The sequence below is a fragment of the Mastigoproctus giganteus genome, chromosome 4 (assembly GCF_048544385.1).
Source record: "Mastigoproctus giganteus isolate SK-2022 chromosome 4, ASM4854438v1, whole genome shotgun sequence".
In the NCBI taxonomy this organism is placed as follows: domain Eukaryota; kingdom Metazoa; phylum Arthropoda; class Arachnida; order Uropygi; family Thelyphonidae; genus Mastigoproctus; species Mastigoproctus giganteus.
In genome coordinates, this window is record NC_143578.1 from 242,127,130 (window position 1) to 242,146,113 (window position 18,984).

The 18,984-nt window shown below is 37.9% G+C and overlaps 1 protein-coding gene across 1 annotated transcript in view; it reads left to right on the forward strand.

Annotated features, from left to right (window-relative positions):
• Usp14 (ubiquitin specific protease 14) overlaps window positions 1-18,984 on the forward strand; it is a 156,219-nt gene that overhangs the window by 51,640 nt on the left and 85,595 nt on the right. Inside the window, exons 4-7 of the mRNA XM_090372138.1 lie at window positions 4,572-4,676; window positions 10,321-10,424; window positions 10,613-10,671; window positions 16,179-16,309. Of these exons, the coding sequence (XP_090228264.1) occupies window positions 4,572-4,676; window positions 10,321-10,424; window positions 10,613-10,671; window positions 16,179-16,309 (399 nt within the window). The remainder of the gene's footprint in view (window positions 1-4,571; window positions 4,677-10,320; window positions 10,425-10,612; window positions 10,672-16,178; window positions 16,310-18,984) is intronic.

Consider the following 18,984-nt stretch of genomic DNA (forward strand, 5'->3'; position numbering starts at 1 on the left):
TAATAAATTATATATATATTATATTATATGTATGTCAGATCCGATTAATGTAGATTGTAGATTGAACCATTACATCAGTCTGTAATCTAATTACTATAGTAAGAGTATAATTGATACTATATTAATTGACATAGTAGTAGTAGTATTAGTAGTAGTGGCATGTGATGCAAAAAAGCAAGCGTATGAGCTTATCAGCTATTCCCTCCAAATGCCTGTCCAGTTCCTCCTTAAATTTATTCAACCTATCAACTTCCACAACAACAGATGGAAGTTTGTTCCAGAAATTAACCATCTGCTGGCTAAATGCAAATTTCTGCACATCTATTCTACATCTGTCCTTTCTTAATTTGAATTTATGCTCCCTTAGGTTCGTAATTTGAACAAGTGGAAGGATCCCATCAGAATTCAGCGTGCTCAACCCATCCAAGGCCTTATACACCTCAATCAGATCACCGCGCAGGTGCCTAGTCTCCAGCCACAGCAATTTGCAGAACTTAAGCCTCCCTTCATTCCCCTCACCAATCTTGTTGCCCTTCTCTGTACATGCTCAAGTAAATCTACATCCTTCCTAAAATGAGGCCTCCAGACCTGTATGCAGTACTCAAGGCATGGCCTGACCATTGCCTTATACAGAGAGATAATCACCTCCTTTTCCCTGCTAGCAAAATTCCTATATATGACAAAACCCCATGACCTGCCCTGGCAGCCTGTCTGCATTGCTCAGAAAACTTCATATCTGACTGTACAATTACTCCCAGGTCTTTTTCATTTTCTACCACCTTAAGTGTAGTACCACACAGTTGGTACGTTTCTCTGGGGTTACTTCTACCCATATGCAGTAGTTTGCATTTGTCAAGGTGCCACTTCTTAGCCCATCTGCCCAAATTATCTAGATCCTGTTGCAGTAGCACACTGCCATTACTGTCATTAACAACCCTACCAACCTTTGTATCATCTGCAAACTTCGACATTAAGCCTGATATACCTTCATTAATATCATATTGGACATATTAATTGTGAATGTCCACACTTTTAATTGGTGGTTCCATTTAACATTTTGGGAACTTTATTTGGAAGTTAAACAAACAGAAGAAAGTTCCAGCCACATTCCTACTAATGAAAAAGGCTTTAGAGCTGCCACTGAGTGTCGTTACATTTCAGTCTGTAAAACATAATCTACCGTCATCATTGCTAGCAAGTGTGATATATAAAGAGAGAAATTTTCTGTGCTGTTTCACTCTTCCTAATTCATTTCACAAATATACGTGGTCTTAGTTCTAATCTCAACGATGTCCATTTCCACTTGCAGTCTGCCAAACCCCATGTACTTTTTCTGACAGAATCTCAGTTATCGGTTGATTCAACTACTGCTCATCTCAGATGCCCAAATTATTCGCTGTATGATTCCTTTCGTCTCAAAGGTGGTACTTGTGCATATGTCCGTTCTGATATTCCCTGTCAGAGACTTGGCAATTTGGAATCTCCTCTATTTTTCAAAATGGAAAGTAAAATGTAATTTGGAATCTTGGCAATTTTGAATCTCTTCTCTGGCTTAAAATCTCTCTACCTCATTGTGTCAAATTCATCTGTTGTCTCTACTGTTCACCCAACTCCACTAATCACTTGGAGTTCTTTGACTTCTTCTCTTTGCAACTTGACTTTCTCCGGTGCAACTTTCCTAACAGTGAGGTAATTTTTCTTGATGATTTTAATGTTCACAACTCCAGCTGGCTTCCATTTTCTAGTCACACCGACCCAGCTGGTTGAGATGCTGAGGCTTTTGCAATTACTAATGACCTTGCACAGATTGTTCATTTACCTACAAGAATACCTAATCATACAGCCAACATGCTTGATCTTTTTCTCACAAACAACCCTTCTAAGTACACGGTCGAAGTGAGAGGTCCTTTAGGCACTTCAGATCACAACTTGGTGATTGTCTCTTCTCCAATGGAGCCTTTATCTCATGGCTATTCCCAACCTCGTGTTGTTTGGCATTACAAGAATGCAAATTGGGATGACCTGCGAGATTTCATTTCTTCTTTTCCTTGGTCTGATTACTGTTTCAAAACTTCTAATGTCAACGTTTGCTCAGATCGTGTCAGTGAAATTATTCTTGCAGGAATGGAATCCTTTATCCCACACTCCACTTTAAAATCTCGTCCTTTATCTAAACCTTGGTTTTCCAATAAATGTGCCAAGGTTGTTCAAGAGAAGAATGTTGCATATCGTAATTGGCTTGTTTCTAATTCTTCAGTTTCATTTTCTGCCTATACCAAAGCTTGCAACAATTGTAAAGCTGTTATTAATCAGTCCAAACTAGAGTTTGAACAGGCTAAGAGTAGAAAACTTGCTTCTTGCCCTAATGGTAGCCGAGCATTCTGGTCTCTTTCCAAAGCTATTGGCCACAACTTTTGCCCATCTCTGCTCCCACCTCTGTCCAAACCAGATGATTCTGTTGTCACTTCAGCCAAGTATAAAGCTGACCTGCTAGCATCCCATTTTTCTTCCAACTCATGTATTAATGGTCTTGGAAAAACACCTCCCACCATTCCCAATATGCTCCATTCAATGCCTCCTGTGGTCTTCCATCAAAAGGATGTCAGAAGGATTTTGACGAATCTTGATGCTAAGAAAGCTCCAGGTCCCGATGGTATTTCTCCACTTGTTCTCAAAACCTGTGCTCCTGAACTTACTCCTATTCTTTGCCACCTTTTTTCACTTTCTTATTCCAAAGGTGTTTTTCCATCTGCTTGGAAATTTGCTCATATCCAGCCAGTTCCTAAAAAGGGTGACAAATCCCTCTCATCCAATTATTGTTCCATTGCAATTACTTCTACTCTTTCTAAAGTAATGGGAAAATCGATTAACCGCCAACTCTTAAACTACCTAGAAACCTTCCATCTGATCAACGATCACCAGTATGGATTCCGTCAGTGTCGATCCGCTGGTGATGTTCTGGGTGATGTAACCCATTTATGGACTAATTCAATGGAAAGGTTCGGTGAAACACAAGTAGTTGCTCTTGACATCTCAAAAGCTGTCAGTCGTGTTTGGCATAAAGGCCTTCTAAACAAGCTTCCATCTTATGGTTTGCCAACTGTTTTTAGTAATTGGTTATCCAGTTTTCTCTCTGAGGGTGATGGTAGATGGCTCTCTGTCATCTAACTTCTTCACTAATGCCGGTGTCCCCCAAAGTTCAGTTCTTTCCCCACTCTTTTCCTCTTGTATATTAATGACCTTCTTTTATTGACTGGAAATCCTATCCTTGGTTTTGCCGATGATAGCACATTGTATTCCACTTTCCATTTTGAGAAACCTTGCCCTGCTTAATCAGCTTCAACTTCTCGAAAATCTGCTACCAATTCCTTAAATGCGGATCTTCAGGTAATTCTCCAGTGGGGCAAAGACAACTTAGTTGATTTCAACCCTTCTAAAACTCAGTCTTGTCTTATATCTCGCAAAAAGTATTCTTCTGCTCCTATACTTATCTTTAGTGACACTCCGATTTCTAGGCAATATATCTAGTCTGAAATATATCTCTTTTGTGGATTACCCTGACTTCTAATCTCTCTTGGCACAAGCACATTTACAAATATTGCTTCCTCTGCATCTAAAAAACTTGGTTTTCTCTTTCGCTCTCGGCGGTACGTTTCTTCCAAACAGCTGCTCACTGTGTATAAATCGCAAATCTGCCCTGCCATGAAATATTGTTCCCACATCTGGGGTGGTGCCTCCAAAACCTGTCTCAGGCTTTTTGATTCCATTCAGAAGAGGGCAGTTAGGTTAATTAATGATTCCTCTCTAACAGAGTCTCTCCACTCGCTGTCTCATAGACGTACTGTTTCTGCTGCATGCCTCTTCTACAGATACTTCCATGGGCACCGTTCTTCTGAATTGGCTTCTATAATTCCCGCTCTCTCTCTTTCAAAAGAGTCCGAACACGTGCCGCCACCAGCCAACATCCATTTACTGTCCATTTTCAAACTCACAGAACCAACTTTTCATCTTCCTCGTTTATTTATTCAACTGTTGTTTTGTGGAACAACCTTCCTTCATATGTATTTCCTGAAAATTACAGTCTACAGAAGTTCAAGTCCAATGTCAACAAATATCTTCTTTCGTCTTCTCAACCTCCAAACCAAGCATGGTACTAAGTACTATAGGTTCTAATACCTCTCGTGTTTGGGGCTTACATAAAAAAAAAAAAAAACTCTGCAAAGATGCCTAAAATTATTATTTTTCTCTGTGAGATTGGTTTAGCTTATTTGATAAACTGTGTTTTTTTGTTTTTAATTCTTTGACAGTTCCTGTAAAGTGCAGTTTTACACTTCATTCTTAAAATACATACAGTACAACAGTGGTTTATGTAATTTTTTTTTGTGGCATATTGATTTGAATTGATTTGAATGTGCAATATACAGATCCTGAAGTATTGCACACACACTTCAGGACCTGTGATCCTGGAGTATGTGCAGTACTTCAGGACTGCAGCTAGCCAGAACTACTGAGTTGATTGTTTTAGAATTATGCATCAGTATTTCTAACAAAATATTATATCATCTTGTCAGGGTGTGACAGTTCTTATGATGGGAAGCAGAGATGAGCTACCAGCAGAACCAACAGAAAGGCCAATTTTTATGGAGGATATGTCTGATCATGAGTTAGCAACTGCTGTAAGTTCTGTTAATAAATTTAAAACTTGGTAAAGCTGTAAAACTCAGTTACACCAACTTTTTTTCCCTTTGTTTTATTAATAATAGACACTAGGGGGCTCTACTCCCTGCTCGCTTTGCTCGCCAACTCCCATGCATGCTTTTCTACGTAAAATGTAGAGGTATGACAGAGTAAGTCAAATCTTTTCTATGTAAAAGACACCTATCGAAACGCACTGATCGATATCTAATCAGGAAATGACCTATGTAATTATTTACCTGTGCATTTGCAGTGACGTAATTGCCCCGCCCACTTGTACCACGTGACCTGCATCCCTCTTCTCCCATCGGCTACCCCGCCATGCAGCATTCTCAGGGTCGAATAAATATCACTATAATTATTTACCTGCATTTACATAGGTCACTTGGGAAAAAGCCTTTTGCTTCAGGTTCCATAATGTATGAGGAATATTGTTGCAGCTAAAAGAGCAGGACTAAAGACTTGCAAACTATACAAATATTTAAAATATTTACAAAATACTAAACTATTTACAAATATACAAACTATATCAGGACGATGAGTCCCTTCATCAGCTGCCATTAATATACAAAAACCATTGCGATAGTACAAATGATGCCGGCCGTGGTCATGTATTAGACAGGGAAACACGTTCACGAGGTTGGTGAATGTTATGGAGGCAGTTGTTTTGCAATGTGATGAACATTGGCATGCATCCCATGTACATGCTCTACATTTTCAACAGCATGTGTCTGATTCTGCCCAGTAACCCATTTGTGTTTCTTCCATTTAATGTTCACCAACCTCATGCACGTGCTTAACTGTCTAATACATGACCATGCTTGGCATCATTTGATGTTCCATTGTAACGTTTTTTGTATATTAATGTCAGTTGATGAAGGGATCCATTGGCCTGATATAATAGAGGTGTGATTGTAAATAGTTTAGTATTTTTAAATATTTTAGTTTTTCTCTCCCTCTCACACAATCACAGTCACTGTGATTGTGTGAGAGGGAGAGTGCAAGTGATAGATATGAGTGCATAATGAAAGATCTTTATCTGACACCAAATGGATGGAATCCCCTCCCCAACTCCACTAATCCTTTACCTGCTAGTGGCTCCTTTGGTTGCTTTTCCCCTCCCATTTCTGCTGGGATACTGAGCTATTAAGGACAGCTAAATTAAAATAGCCATAAGAACAAACTAGAAACTCTTGCCAAAAGATGGCTTCCTCTTCATATGCAGTATTTCAGAATAGAGACAACCAAAGGTAGGATAAAAAAATAAACAGACTTGGAACACAAAAATTAACATTTTAAGCATGGGAGACCATGACCTGAAACATCTAGCCACGGTAGGAGGAGCACAGCTGAATAAGTAGGGGCTCAGTGGGGGAAATGAGCTTGACCCCAATGTCCTTGGGGGGGGACACTGCATTTTACACACATTAATACTTACTTAACAGTGGCTATCACGCAGCATATGTGTGCTGTCAAACAGCCACCATTACAGAGTAGTGTGCAGTACTCTAGAGCTGTTGTCCTACTTGCACCTGATAAGCAGAAGTTATCGCACATGTGTAGATTATAAGGCAACATCTGATGACCTGCTGGCCAACCCCAATCTTGCTGCCTCCCCCATGGATTGCCTTCTCTGTTCTGTCTGAACTCTTATGTAATCCTAACTTTAATTCCCCTCTCCTTCTGTTAACCCATTTTCCTTTCATGCGCCGACCGGGCTAGCCGGGTGGGTGAAGTGCCTGCCTGGCAACCCAAAGGTCGCGGGTTCGAATCCCGCCTCGGGCTTGGATCAGAGTACTGCAAAAATCTTGGGAGGTGCATTATGGCCATAGAAGCCGATGCACCAACAACTAACTAAAACAAACAAACAAACAATCCTTTCATGCTTGCTTTTTTTTTTTTTTTTTTTTAAATGCATGGCTGTCCTTTGGAACTCCAAGGTCCCAGTGCAGAGAATCAGTGAATGGTGCTGGATAGCCCACTTCATCATGGCAAGGGAAGGGAACTAGCGAGCAAACATCCAGGTGATTTTCTGCTGGCTGTTTACCAAGTGGCCAGTCATATAACTAAACACATACTAAACACACAAATCTGTATTGTAGCATTTCTATGGCCACCACAAAATGCATGGCTGGCCATATAGAGATGTTACAACATGATATTAGCAAATTGTGGGAGTAATTGATTACTGAAACAAGTTGCCTTAGCAAGTAGTTGAGGCTGACAGTTTGAAGACATTCAAAGGAACTGGATAGTTATTTATGTGAGGAGGAAAGTGCTTAATTTGTATTTTCTATCTAATCTACTCTCTTTTTTTTTGCCACTATATTCCTTGCACTATATGGCTAATACTAATAATAAACATTGGGACTGCCTAGACAGAAACACATACATTCATACTTGTTGAATTAGCTGAAAATGTGTTTTGGCCAGACCAGATTGTAGACCTCCATTAGAGGTGAAGAATGGATTGAAGTGATCCCTCCCAGCAGTTCTTGGATTTGAGATCAAGACTTTGAGAGGAGGGGGAATATTTATTCAATCTGTTATGATTCTGGAGGGGGGGTGAGGAGACTATTAAGATTAGTGTGCAGGATAGATCTGGAGATGTTGAAGGAGTTGCATGCCACCCATATCATCCATCTCAAGATCCATATTCTGTTCAGAGGAATTAGTTTACGTGAATGTTGTAGTGTGAGCACAGTGGAAAATTTGGTTTTAGTTATATTAGTATTAGCATTAGTAGAGGCACATGATGCAAGAAAGCAAGCTTATCCAGCATCAGCCCAAAAAAAAAAAAAAAAAAAAAAAAAATGCTCCTATTTCACCCCTCCATTCGTTCCAAATACCTGTCCAGCTCAGCCTTAAATTTATTTAGGCTATCAACTTCCACAACAAAAGATGGAAGTCTGTTCCACCAATCAACTACCCGCTGGCTAAAGGCAAACTTCCGCACATCTATCCTATAACTGTCCTTCCTCAATTTGAATTTGTACCCTCTCAGGTGATTATTCTGAGCAAAAGGAAGAATCCCATCAGCATTGAGCATGCTCAAACCATTCAAGGCTTTATACCCCTCAATCAGATCACCTTGCAGGTGCCTAGTCTCCAAACACTGCAATCTGCAAAACTTAAGCCTTTCTTCATAAGAGCAACCCTTTGTTCCATTCACTAATCTTGTTGCCCTTCTCTATACTCATTCCAACAGCTCTACATCCTTCTTAAAATTCCTTTATATTATTCACAAGACACCATGAACTACTCTTGCAGACCATCTGCACTGCTCAGAAAACTTCATATCTGCCTGCACAATTACCCTCAGGTCCTTTTCATTCTCTACCACTGTCAGTGTAGAACCACAGAGTTGATACGTTACTCTGGGGTTACTGCTTCCCATATATAGTACTTTACATTTGTCCATGTTAAAACTTCATTTGCCACCTCTCAGCCCATCTGCTCAACTTTTCTAGATCTGTTGCAGCAGCATACTGTCATTAGTGTCATTAAAAACTCTGCCAACCTTCGTATCATCTGCAAACTTGGACATTAAGCCTGATATACCATCATCAGGATCATTTATAAATACAGAAAACAACAATGGACCCAACCCTGAACCCTGAGGGACTTCGCTAATAACATTAGTCCACAAAGAGCAGTGTCCATTGATTACCACTCCCTGTCTTCTCCCATTCAACCATCCCTTTATCCATAGCAGCAATTTGCCTCCAGTGCTGCACTGCTCCCATTTGTGCAGCAGTCTTCCATGTGCAACAGTATCAAAAGCCCTTTCTAAGATCCAAATATATGATATCAAAGTTATTCCCTGCATCCAGTGGCTTTGTGATCACATCATATTATCCAATCAAATTGGTCAGGCAAGACTTCCCCTTAACAAATCCATGCTGTGTCTGAGCTATAACTGAAGTCTAGTCTAGATGATCCTGCAGTGCTTCTTTAATCAGTGCCTCCATTAATTTCCCTGGAACAGAAGTTAAACTAACAGGTCTATAATTATTTGTGTCGCCCTTTGATCCTCCTTTGTGAATTGTGGTCACATTTGCACATCTCCAGTCCATGGGTTTCTCCCCTGAGTCCAAGGAAGCTGTCATAATTATGGCTAAGGGTTTACTTCCTTTGCTGCCTCCTTTAATATAACAGATAGATCCCATCCACCCCAGGTGCCTTTCTTATGTTTATCTTCAACAATTTCTCCTCCACTTTCCTCTCAGTTATTACAAAATCATCTAGCTCACTGCCAGAGTTTAGTTCACCTCTGGCATTCCCCACACTGAATAACTCCTCATGTGTGAATGTAGATGCAAAATACTCATTTAGTTTGTTAGCCACCTGAGCAGGATCATCAACAGTTGAACCATCGATATCTAGTGGACCGATCTGATTCATCCCCTTCCTTCTAGAGTTTACCTACGTAAACTCTAGAAGGAACTCTTTCCTGTTTTTCCTTGCATCCTTTGCCAAAGATTTCTCATAATCTGCCTTTGCTTGCCTAACCTCCTTTGTGACTTGGTTACAGACAAGCTTATGTCTATCGTAGGCTTCCATGTCACCCATTAATTTATATGTATCCCATGTATTTTTATTCTCTGCCACATGAGTCATTAGTTCATCTGACCTCCATTTAGGCCTAAACTGTGAACAGTATTTCTTAGTTGGTATGTAAAGCCTAGTAGCTTCCAAGATTAATTCTTTGAATACTTCTCATTTTGAATTTGCTGTTGGTAACATCATCAGTTGGTTCCACTGCATAGAATTTAATTAGTGTCTCAGACCTCTGTAGTCGCCTTTATGACCTGAAATGCAAATACTGATATTAATTAATGCAAAACATGACAGTTCTTGTAATTGATAAATTAATCGTATTGAGCTGCATTATGGATCCTCTGTGAATGCATGGCAAAAGAGCAGTGTCATGGTATGATATTTATGAATTCATTTTATGAATTTATGATATTGATAAGTTTCAAATACTATAATTTTTTCTAGTACTCATTTTTTGTATATATCTTATATGTAAATCAGATTTGTTTCCTGTATCTCTGTACTATTTCCAGAATCATCTGAAGAAGCTTTGAGATATATCGACTTCTCATATCTCACTTCATTTTCTACCACTCTAAAATATCTTTAGAACTCTCATGTTTTGCATTAACTGACATCATTCTTTATACAATCTAGTAAGTGAGGATGATCTTAACGTAGTACTTTGCAGATATATTGTGCAGCATTTCTCTGTTATTTTCTCTCTCATGTTCAGTACTTGAATAAATACTCTACCAGTACATTTCACTACAAATTTTTTGTACATAATTTTGTTTTTAGAAAATGATTTTATATTGTAACAGTTTGTCTCATAGATTGGGTAATTGTATATTTAATTCTAAATTATTTCACTATTTTCAGAAATTAATATTTAAAACTAGATGAAATAAAAATTATCTAAATTGAACGTGAGCATCCTGTCCTGTTACATTGATAGTGACATTTGTTGTTGTTTTCTGTTTTTTATATCCACTTGAAGACAGTAGTGCTAATTACTATAACTAGAAAGGATGTTTTTTTTTTTTTCTTAATTAGACTACAAATTTCTTGTTTTTTTGTTTGTAGCTAGAAATGCCTGCAGGCTTAACTAATCTTGGTAATACATGTTATATGAATGCAACTGTACAGTGTCTTAGAGCTGTTCCTGAACTTAAGGATGCCTTGAAAAAGTATGTATATTATATATTGTATACAATATTTTATGTATTCCGAATTTGAAATTAGCATATGTAATCTAAAAATTTTTAAAAGAAATTGAATTACATAATTTTCCTTTTATATTGATATAAATATTTTAGATAAAGTCATTGTGGAACATTCTTTTTATTTATTTTATTATTTTTTTTTTTACTTTTAGATTTCAGGGAAATTTTGCAACAGGACGTGCAATGGTGCCCTCTCAGTCTATAACAGCAGGTAAATATTACATTTTCAAATAATGTTGTACTCTAAACCTGCATAGTGTACTGCTATTCTGTAATAAGCCTTCATTCTTAAAGTAGTAAGCAAGTAACCTTCATTCTTAAAGTTTAATTCTTGAAACATGGTTTAAGAACTGCATGAAGGCCATTAAGAAAGAAATACCTAAATACCTTCTGTTCATTCATCTCCCCGCACCAAAAAAAAAAAAAAAAGAAATATAACTCCAGTTTCAATGACCTTTGCATGGAAGGCGTAATGCAGCAAACTGAAGCTATTTTTCAAGATAGATACTAGTGCTGTAAAACGCTGTTCTAATGTGACAGTCAGATAATAATCTGTGGGTGCGAAAACCATGGCTATAAGCAGGAGAGGAAAGAATGGTTCATTCCTATGTGTGTGTGACTATGCATTATCATGAAGTTCCTCTCCTTTGTTTAGATTAGAGGTATTTTGATGCATGGAAAAATAACCTTGTGCTAGAAAATTTACCTTGATCTGTAAAGGATGGAAATGCACTAATGTGCAATTCATTTTTATCTAGTGGAAATTTATTAAGAATTTGGAAAAAGATAATTAAGTATACAGCTAAAAATTAATTAAAAGATTCAAAAAAATACATGCAAAGGATCAGATCACCACATATATACAGGGTGTCTCAAAAATATTGGTACAAACATTTAGGGGAGGAAGGTAACATCTAAAGGAATGTGAATCACATAGGAACCCATAACTGGAAACATCACGGGAAAGTAATAGCAGAGGCACAAGAAGCAGAAATGACACAAGACAGTATTAATTAGTGGCAAACATTTATTTGACATAATATTAACAATGGAGTACGAGATGGATGCATTTCATGATGTTACAACAGATGCTTGAAGGTTCCACCATGAGACACGATGCATGCGTGACACCGACGCAGCATGGATTGGCAGACATGGTCAAACACATCTGGAGTTTTTTGACAGTAGCAGCAGCACAGACGAGTCTCGCCACGACATCCATTTCCATCACCACAGGTGATTCATACACGATAGATTTGAGGGCCCGCCACAGAAAGAAATCAAGGCTCGATAAATCAGGTGAGCACAAGGGCCAGGCAACGGGTCCACCACAGCCAATTCATCGACGCCCAAAACGCCTGTTCAAATGGTCACGAACACACCTTGCATAATGGGCAGGCGCCCCGTCAGGTTGAAACCAAATGTTACATCTCACATTTGCTGGAACATCGTCAAGTAACCCTGGTAGAACTTGTTCAAGAAAGATCCGATATTTAGCGGAGTTCATGCGAGATGGTAACAGGTATGGGCCGACTAAGCAGTCACCGACCATACCTGCCCACACATTTATTGGGAAGTGATGTTGGGCGAACACCGTGTGGGTTGTCGTGAGCCCACACATGAGCATTGTGCTGAATTGAATAAGCCTTCCCGAGTAAAATAAGCCTCATCCATGACAAAAACATAGGTTGGAAAATTCAAGTCTTGAACACTTTCTTGGAGAAACCACTGTACAAAAGCCACACGTGCAGGATGATCTTGGGGGAGCAGTAACTGAACCCTTTGGAGATGAAAGGGGTGTAAGGAATCGTTGTGCCAGACACGCTGTACACTGCAATGAGACACATCTTATAATGGGGGATTTTAACTTCCCAGATATTGACTGGAACTTGTGGGTTGGTCACTCACACACTAGTCAGACTTTTGTGGAGTTATTGGATGATTGTTTTCTGCAGCAGCATGTTCGAGAGGCAACCAGAGAAAGTAATACTCTTGATCTGGTTATCAGCAATGATCATTCTTGTATTAAGAATTTCCAGATAAAGGAACCACTAGGTGGCAGTGATCACAGTGTACTGACGTGGGATTTACTTAAAGATTTAATTACCATCAGGGGTAAAGGAAAGAGTTTTTGCTTCCGTAAAGGTGAGTACAGTGGTCTCCGACAGTTTTTAAATTCTGTACAGTGGGATCAACTGACAATGTTACCAACAGTAAATTCTAAGTGGGAAGCATTCAAGGAATTAATCGTGGAAACTACTAAAAGTTTCATACCTATTAAGAAATATTGTTCAAGGTTTAGGCCTAAATGGTTATCTAATGAACTAACGAGACTCATGGCAGAGAAGAAAAATGCATGGGATGCATATAAATTATCAAGCGACTCAGAAGCCTATGGCAAATATAAGCTAGTCTGTAATCAGGTCACAAAGGAGGTTAGGCAGGCGAAGGGAGATTACGAGAAATCCTTGGCAAAAGATGCTACGAAAAACAGCAAGGATTTCTTTATTTATATAAACTCTAAAAGGAAGGGGATGAATCTGATTGGTCCACTTGACATCGATGGTTTGACTGTTGATGATCCTGCTCAGATAGCAAACAAACTGAATGAGTATTTTGCATCTACATTCACACATGAGGAATTATTAAGGTTTGAAAATGGCAGAAGATTATCAAATTGTAGCAGGATACTTAATGATTTTGTAATAACTGAGAGCAAAGTGGAGAGACATTGTTGAAGTTAAACATAAGAAAAGCACCTGGGATAGATGGGATCTATCCAGTTATATTAAAGGAGGCGGCAAAGCAACTAAGCAAACCCTTAGCCATAATTATGAGAGCATCCTTGGACTCAGGGGAGGTTCCCAAGGACTGGAGATGTGGAAATGTATCCCCAATTCACAAAGGGGAATCGAAGGGTGACACGAGTAATTACAGACCAGTTAGTTTAACTTCTGTTCCGGGTAAAATAATGGAGTCACTGGTTAAAGATGCATTGCAGGATCATCTAGACAAGACGGCAGCAATAATTCTGACACAGCATGGGTTTGTTAAGGGAAAGTCTTGTCTGACAAATTTGATAGGATATTATGATGTGGTTACAAAGGAACTGGATGGAAAAAATAATTTTGATATCATATATTTGGATTTCAGGAAAGCTTTTGACACTGTTGCACATGGAAGACTATTGTACAAATTGGAGCAGAATGGTATTAAGGGTAAGTTGCTACAATGGATAAAAGGAAGGTTAAGTGGGAGAAGACAGAGGGTGTTAATCAATGGGTGCTGCTCTTCGTGGACTAATGTTATTAGTGGAGTCCCACAGGATTCGGTGTTGGGTCCACTGTTGTTTTGTATATTTATCAATGATATTGATGAAGATATATCAGGCTTAGTGTCGAATTTTGCAGACGATACAAAGGTTGGTAGGGTTGTTAATGACAGTGTGCTACTGCAACATGTTCTAGAAAATGTGGGCAAAATTTGCTAAAAAGTGGCAACTGAAGTTTAACCTTGACAAATGCAAAGTACTGCATATGGGTAGAAGTAACCCCAGAGAAATGTACCAACTTAGGGCGGTAGAAAATGAAAAAGACCTGGGAGTAATTGTGCAGGCAGATATGAAGTTTTCTGAGCAATGCAGACAGGCTGCCAGGGCAGGTCATGGGGTTTTGTCAATGATATATAGGAATTTTGCTAGCAGGGAAAAGGAGATGATGGGGAATGAAGGGATCCTCTTACCAAGAGAGGCTTAAGTTCTGCAAATTGCAGTGGCTGGAGACTAGGCACCTGCGCGGTGATCTGATTGAGGTGTATAAGGCCTTGAATGGGTTGAGCACACTGAATTCTGATTGGATCCTTCCACTTGTTCAGATTACGAACCTAAGGGGGCATAAATTCAAATTAAGAAAGGACAGATGTAGAATAGATGTTCGGAAATTTGCCTTTAGCCAGCGGGTGGTTAATTGCTGGAACAAACTTCCATCTCTCGTTGTGGAAGTTGATAGGTTGAATTAATTTAAGGAGGAACTGGACAGGCATTTGGAGGGAATGGTGGGATTTTTTTTTTTTTGGCTGATGCTGCATAAGCTTATACATTTGCTTTCTTGCATCACATGCCACTACTACTACTACTACACTCCTAAGGCAGATGCAACGGCACGTGTGCTGGTAGTAGGATTATTCTGGATGGCATTCAACACACATTCTTTCATGGAGGGAGTTCGCGTCGAACGTGGTCTGCCCGCACTACTCCTGTTACCTATAAATGATTTGTTATTTGTTATTTACGAATAAAAATACGTAAGTACAACTTTGTGTTTTATTTCTAAACTTACTAAACTTTTTTTTTTTTTTTTTTTCTGTCTCCAGAATAGTACTTTTGATAAGTTCGAAAATCTGAACAAATCAGAAGTCTGAATTACCCCCGGTCCCAATTATTTTGGGTAATTGACGCTCTACTGTACATGAAAACCCCCTTCTCATTTTTTGCACTTTTAGTCAGTACTTTTCATACCCAGCCTTGGCTTCCTAACCTTATATGTGGTATTATAACATATCAGTTTGTGGAGTTTTCACTGAGTAGAAATTTGAAAGCTCTCTGATTGTAAAATTTGTACTATAACTTAAATTAATGCACCTAAAGACTAACAATGATGAAAGTTAGAAAACAGTACTGATTTGGTAGTTGGAAAGTCTGATACCATGTTCCAGTGGCAAGGTGATGTCTCACATATAGAAATGTAAAGAAATCTAAAAGTCTTATCACAGTGATAAGGCATTTAGATATATGCACATATTCCCTTTGGACCATTGTTATTTTTTTCCAGGTATGAATCTGCATTTTTATCAGCAAGAATGGTTATGTGAACCACCCGAGATTTTGATTTTAAATGCAAAATATGAAAGAATTCAGACTGTAGATAATACTTAGTTTGTTTTATTAATTGGCATGTTTACCATCGGCATTAATAGAATTTGTTCAGATCTACAATGTCAAATTTAATGTCAGATATTGCACCAGCAGATAAAATTCTACTGCAAAAGTGGCTGATTGGCAGGTGGGCTTATGCTTATCCAGAAATAAAATTAAGGAAAAAATTGAATGATTGTCAACTAGTTCAGGGACAATTGAACACATCTACAGCATATTTTCCCATAGGTGTATATAAACAAGGTTAGGTTCTGTGGCTGATTGAATGTCTGACCCACAATTGGCATAATATGATCAAAGTACAAATTGAAAGTAGTCAAAGCTGCTGCCTGTGGTCTAGAAAACAAGGTCTCCAAATCCTAACTGTGAATAAGTACATCAGCAAATGGCAAAACTGCAAACCCCAAGGTTCTCCTGTATAGTACTTGTCCTTTGTAATTCAGATTATCCCTCAACATCCATATTAGATTTATCTTGACTTGTTTAGTTGCAGCAGCAGAAGCATGTTAATGTCAAACTATAAAGTGTGTTATTTGTGATACAGTTTGAGTTCCATTGTAACTGTCTATTCAGTGATGAGAAAAATTTTTTTCTCCTAGCCTTTCATACTGTAGGGCATGCATCTTGGTGCATCCTTGGAATAAATTTGTTTACTGTACATCGGTATTTGCTGTAACTGTCACTGATTTACTTAGTTTAACTTTTTTCTTTATATAGAAAATATTTTTGCTATTGAAGCATTTTAAATTTCTTATATAATGTTCTTTCGAATATTTACTTTTCAGCCTTAAGAGATTTATATGAGACTATGGACAAAACATCTACTACTGTCCCACCAATTATTTTGCTTCAGGTATTGCACATGGCATTTCCAAGGTTTGCAGAAAAATCAGAACATGGTGGCTTTGTGCAACAGGCAAGTTTAATTTTTTTTCTTAAAGGAATTCCTTATTTTAAAATACAGTCGGACCTCTATATAACAAAATCAACCATTCGCTTAAAAAAATTTGTTAAACGGAAATTTCGTTATAAAGAAATATGACCTTTTCGACAATGAAAATACTGTAATTCAACATTCAGAAATATAGTAAAAGATGGGAAATAAAAAGAAATAAGTGGGAATGAATAAATTTTCTAACATTTTAAAACAATTTATTAATACATACATAATATTATTATGTATTAATATTATTTCTTAATATTAATACATTTATTAATATTAAAAAATGACTACTTAAATGATGTGCACAATATACACTTTTAAGAATTATTTCAAAATATGTGGTCATTTTTTGTTATACATTGGATTTTACTGTACATCATTCATAAAAATGTTTGTGTTGTTTTAAACACTCAGATATATTTTCTAGCACATTTTCTTCACACTATTTTTCTGCAGTTTAGATGAGGTATTCGATGGGAAGAAAACAAGCTTCACACTTATAAGTTTCGAAATTACAGAGTGAAGGTTGGCGGGGCGGTTATCAACAATCAAGGTGATTTTTCTGTTTACTTTTGTCATCTATCTATCGAAATTTAACATCCACTGTTCAAAAATTTCACTTGTTATCCAAGATTTTTTGTTGTAGTTGTAGTCCAACTCTAATAACTTTACTCCTTTGAAACATTGGGGTTGTTTCCTTTTGCCTATTACCAAAAGCTTCAGTTTTTCATTACTAGCTATATTTGCTCCAACCAAGACTGTAATTCTCTCCTTACTATTTTTACCACCTAAACGTTTATCAACTTTAAAAGTCAGTGTCTTGTTCAGCAAACATTTAAAAAATAGACCTGTTTATCAATGTTGAATATGTCTTTGGGCTCGTAGTCTTCCATAATTTTTTTTCAAAACTTTCTTTCCAATGGGGAAAGTCTTCTTCAATTAAAACTCTACTCTCACCAGAAATAACCTTTTGGGTAAGCCACTGCGATTTTTAAATTTGTCCAGCCAACCAGAACTGGCTTGGAATGGTTATGCCCCAGAAAAAGTTGCATATTCCATAGCCTTTTCTTTTATTATCAGCATGTTTTGGTCTTGAATCAACTTTACCCACTTAAAATCTTCTTCATCTACATCTTCATATAGGCATAATTTCTCATGCTTCCGACTGGCTCCTGTTTCCACAACAGTTTGAAACGTTTTTTTTTTTTTTTTTTATTTTAATTCCTTGATCTACACTATTAAGCACTTCCACTTTTTCCACTACATTCAAGGATTTCTTCTTAAATATTGTAAGGTTACTTGCACAGCAGCTAGAACAAAATGGATTTAGGGACCACTTGTACCAGCTATGTAAACAGAGACAGGTGAAATTTAGTGGAAGTGTGGATTACTCATTTCTGCCAAACAAATGAATTTCTGGGATAAAGGAAAATCACTCTTTCCTAATTCTCTAACAGTGTGCTTACAATAGAAAACAGGTTGACCAGAGCCAAAATCTGCATTGGGAATGTGTCCTAATCTTTGTCAGTGGCTCTGTATTCATAGATAGCAGTTGACCAGCGAGACTTCTTGGTACAGTAGATGCTGTGGTTGTATAGGTTTTATGGGCACCACTAAATTGTGGAATATTTTAGCTTTTAAAATCAAAAGGGATTAATTCTTAATCCTTTTAGCTCTTAATTCATGCTTTCTACAGCATCAGCTCTATTGCCTAAAGGCCAGAGGTGCGAACAGCGGTCTCAGACAATTTTTAAATTCTGTACAGTGGGATCAACTGACGATGTTACCAACAGTAAATTCTAAGTGGGAAGCATTCAAGGAATTAATAGTGGATGCTACTAAAAGTTTCATACCTATTAATAAATATTGTTCAAGGTTTAGGCCTAAATGGTTATCAAATGAACTAATGAGACTCGTGACAGAGAAGAAAAATGCATGGGATGCATATAAATTATCAAGCGACTCAGAAGCCTATGGCAGATATAAGCTAGTCTGTAATCAGGTCAGAAAGGAGGTTAGGCAGGCGAAGGCAGATTAAATGAAATCTTTGGCAAAAGATGCTAAGAAAAACAGCAAGGATTTCTTTACTTATATAAATTCTAAAAGGAAGGGGATGAATCTGATTGGTCCACTGGATATCGATGGTTCGGCTGTTGATAATCCTGCTCAGATAGCAAATAAACCGAATGAGTATTTTGCATCTACATTCACACATGAGGAGTTATTAAGGTTTGAAAATGGCAGAAAGTTAACAAATTGTAGCAGGGTAATTAATCATTTTGTAATAACCGAGAGCAAAGTGGAGGAGAAATTGTTGAAGTTAAACATAAAAAAGACACCTGGGGTGGATGTTATATTAAAGGAGGCGGCAAAGCAACTAAGCAAACCCTTAGCCATAATTATGAGAGCATCCTTGGACTCAGGGGAGGTTCCCAAGGACTGGAGATGTGCAAATGTATCCCCAATTCACAAAGGGGAATCGAAGGGTGACACGAGTAATTACAGACCAGTTAGTTTAACTTCTGTTCCAGGTAAAATAATGGAGTCACTGGTTAAAGATGCATTGCGGGATCATCTAGACAAGACTGCAGCAATAATTCAGACACAGCGTGGGTTTGTTAAGGGAAAGTCTTGTGACAAATTTGATA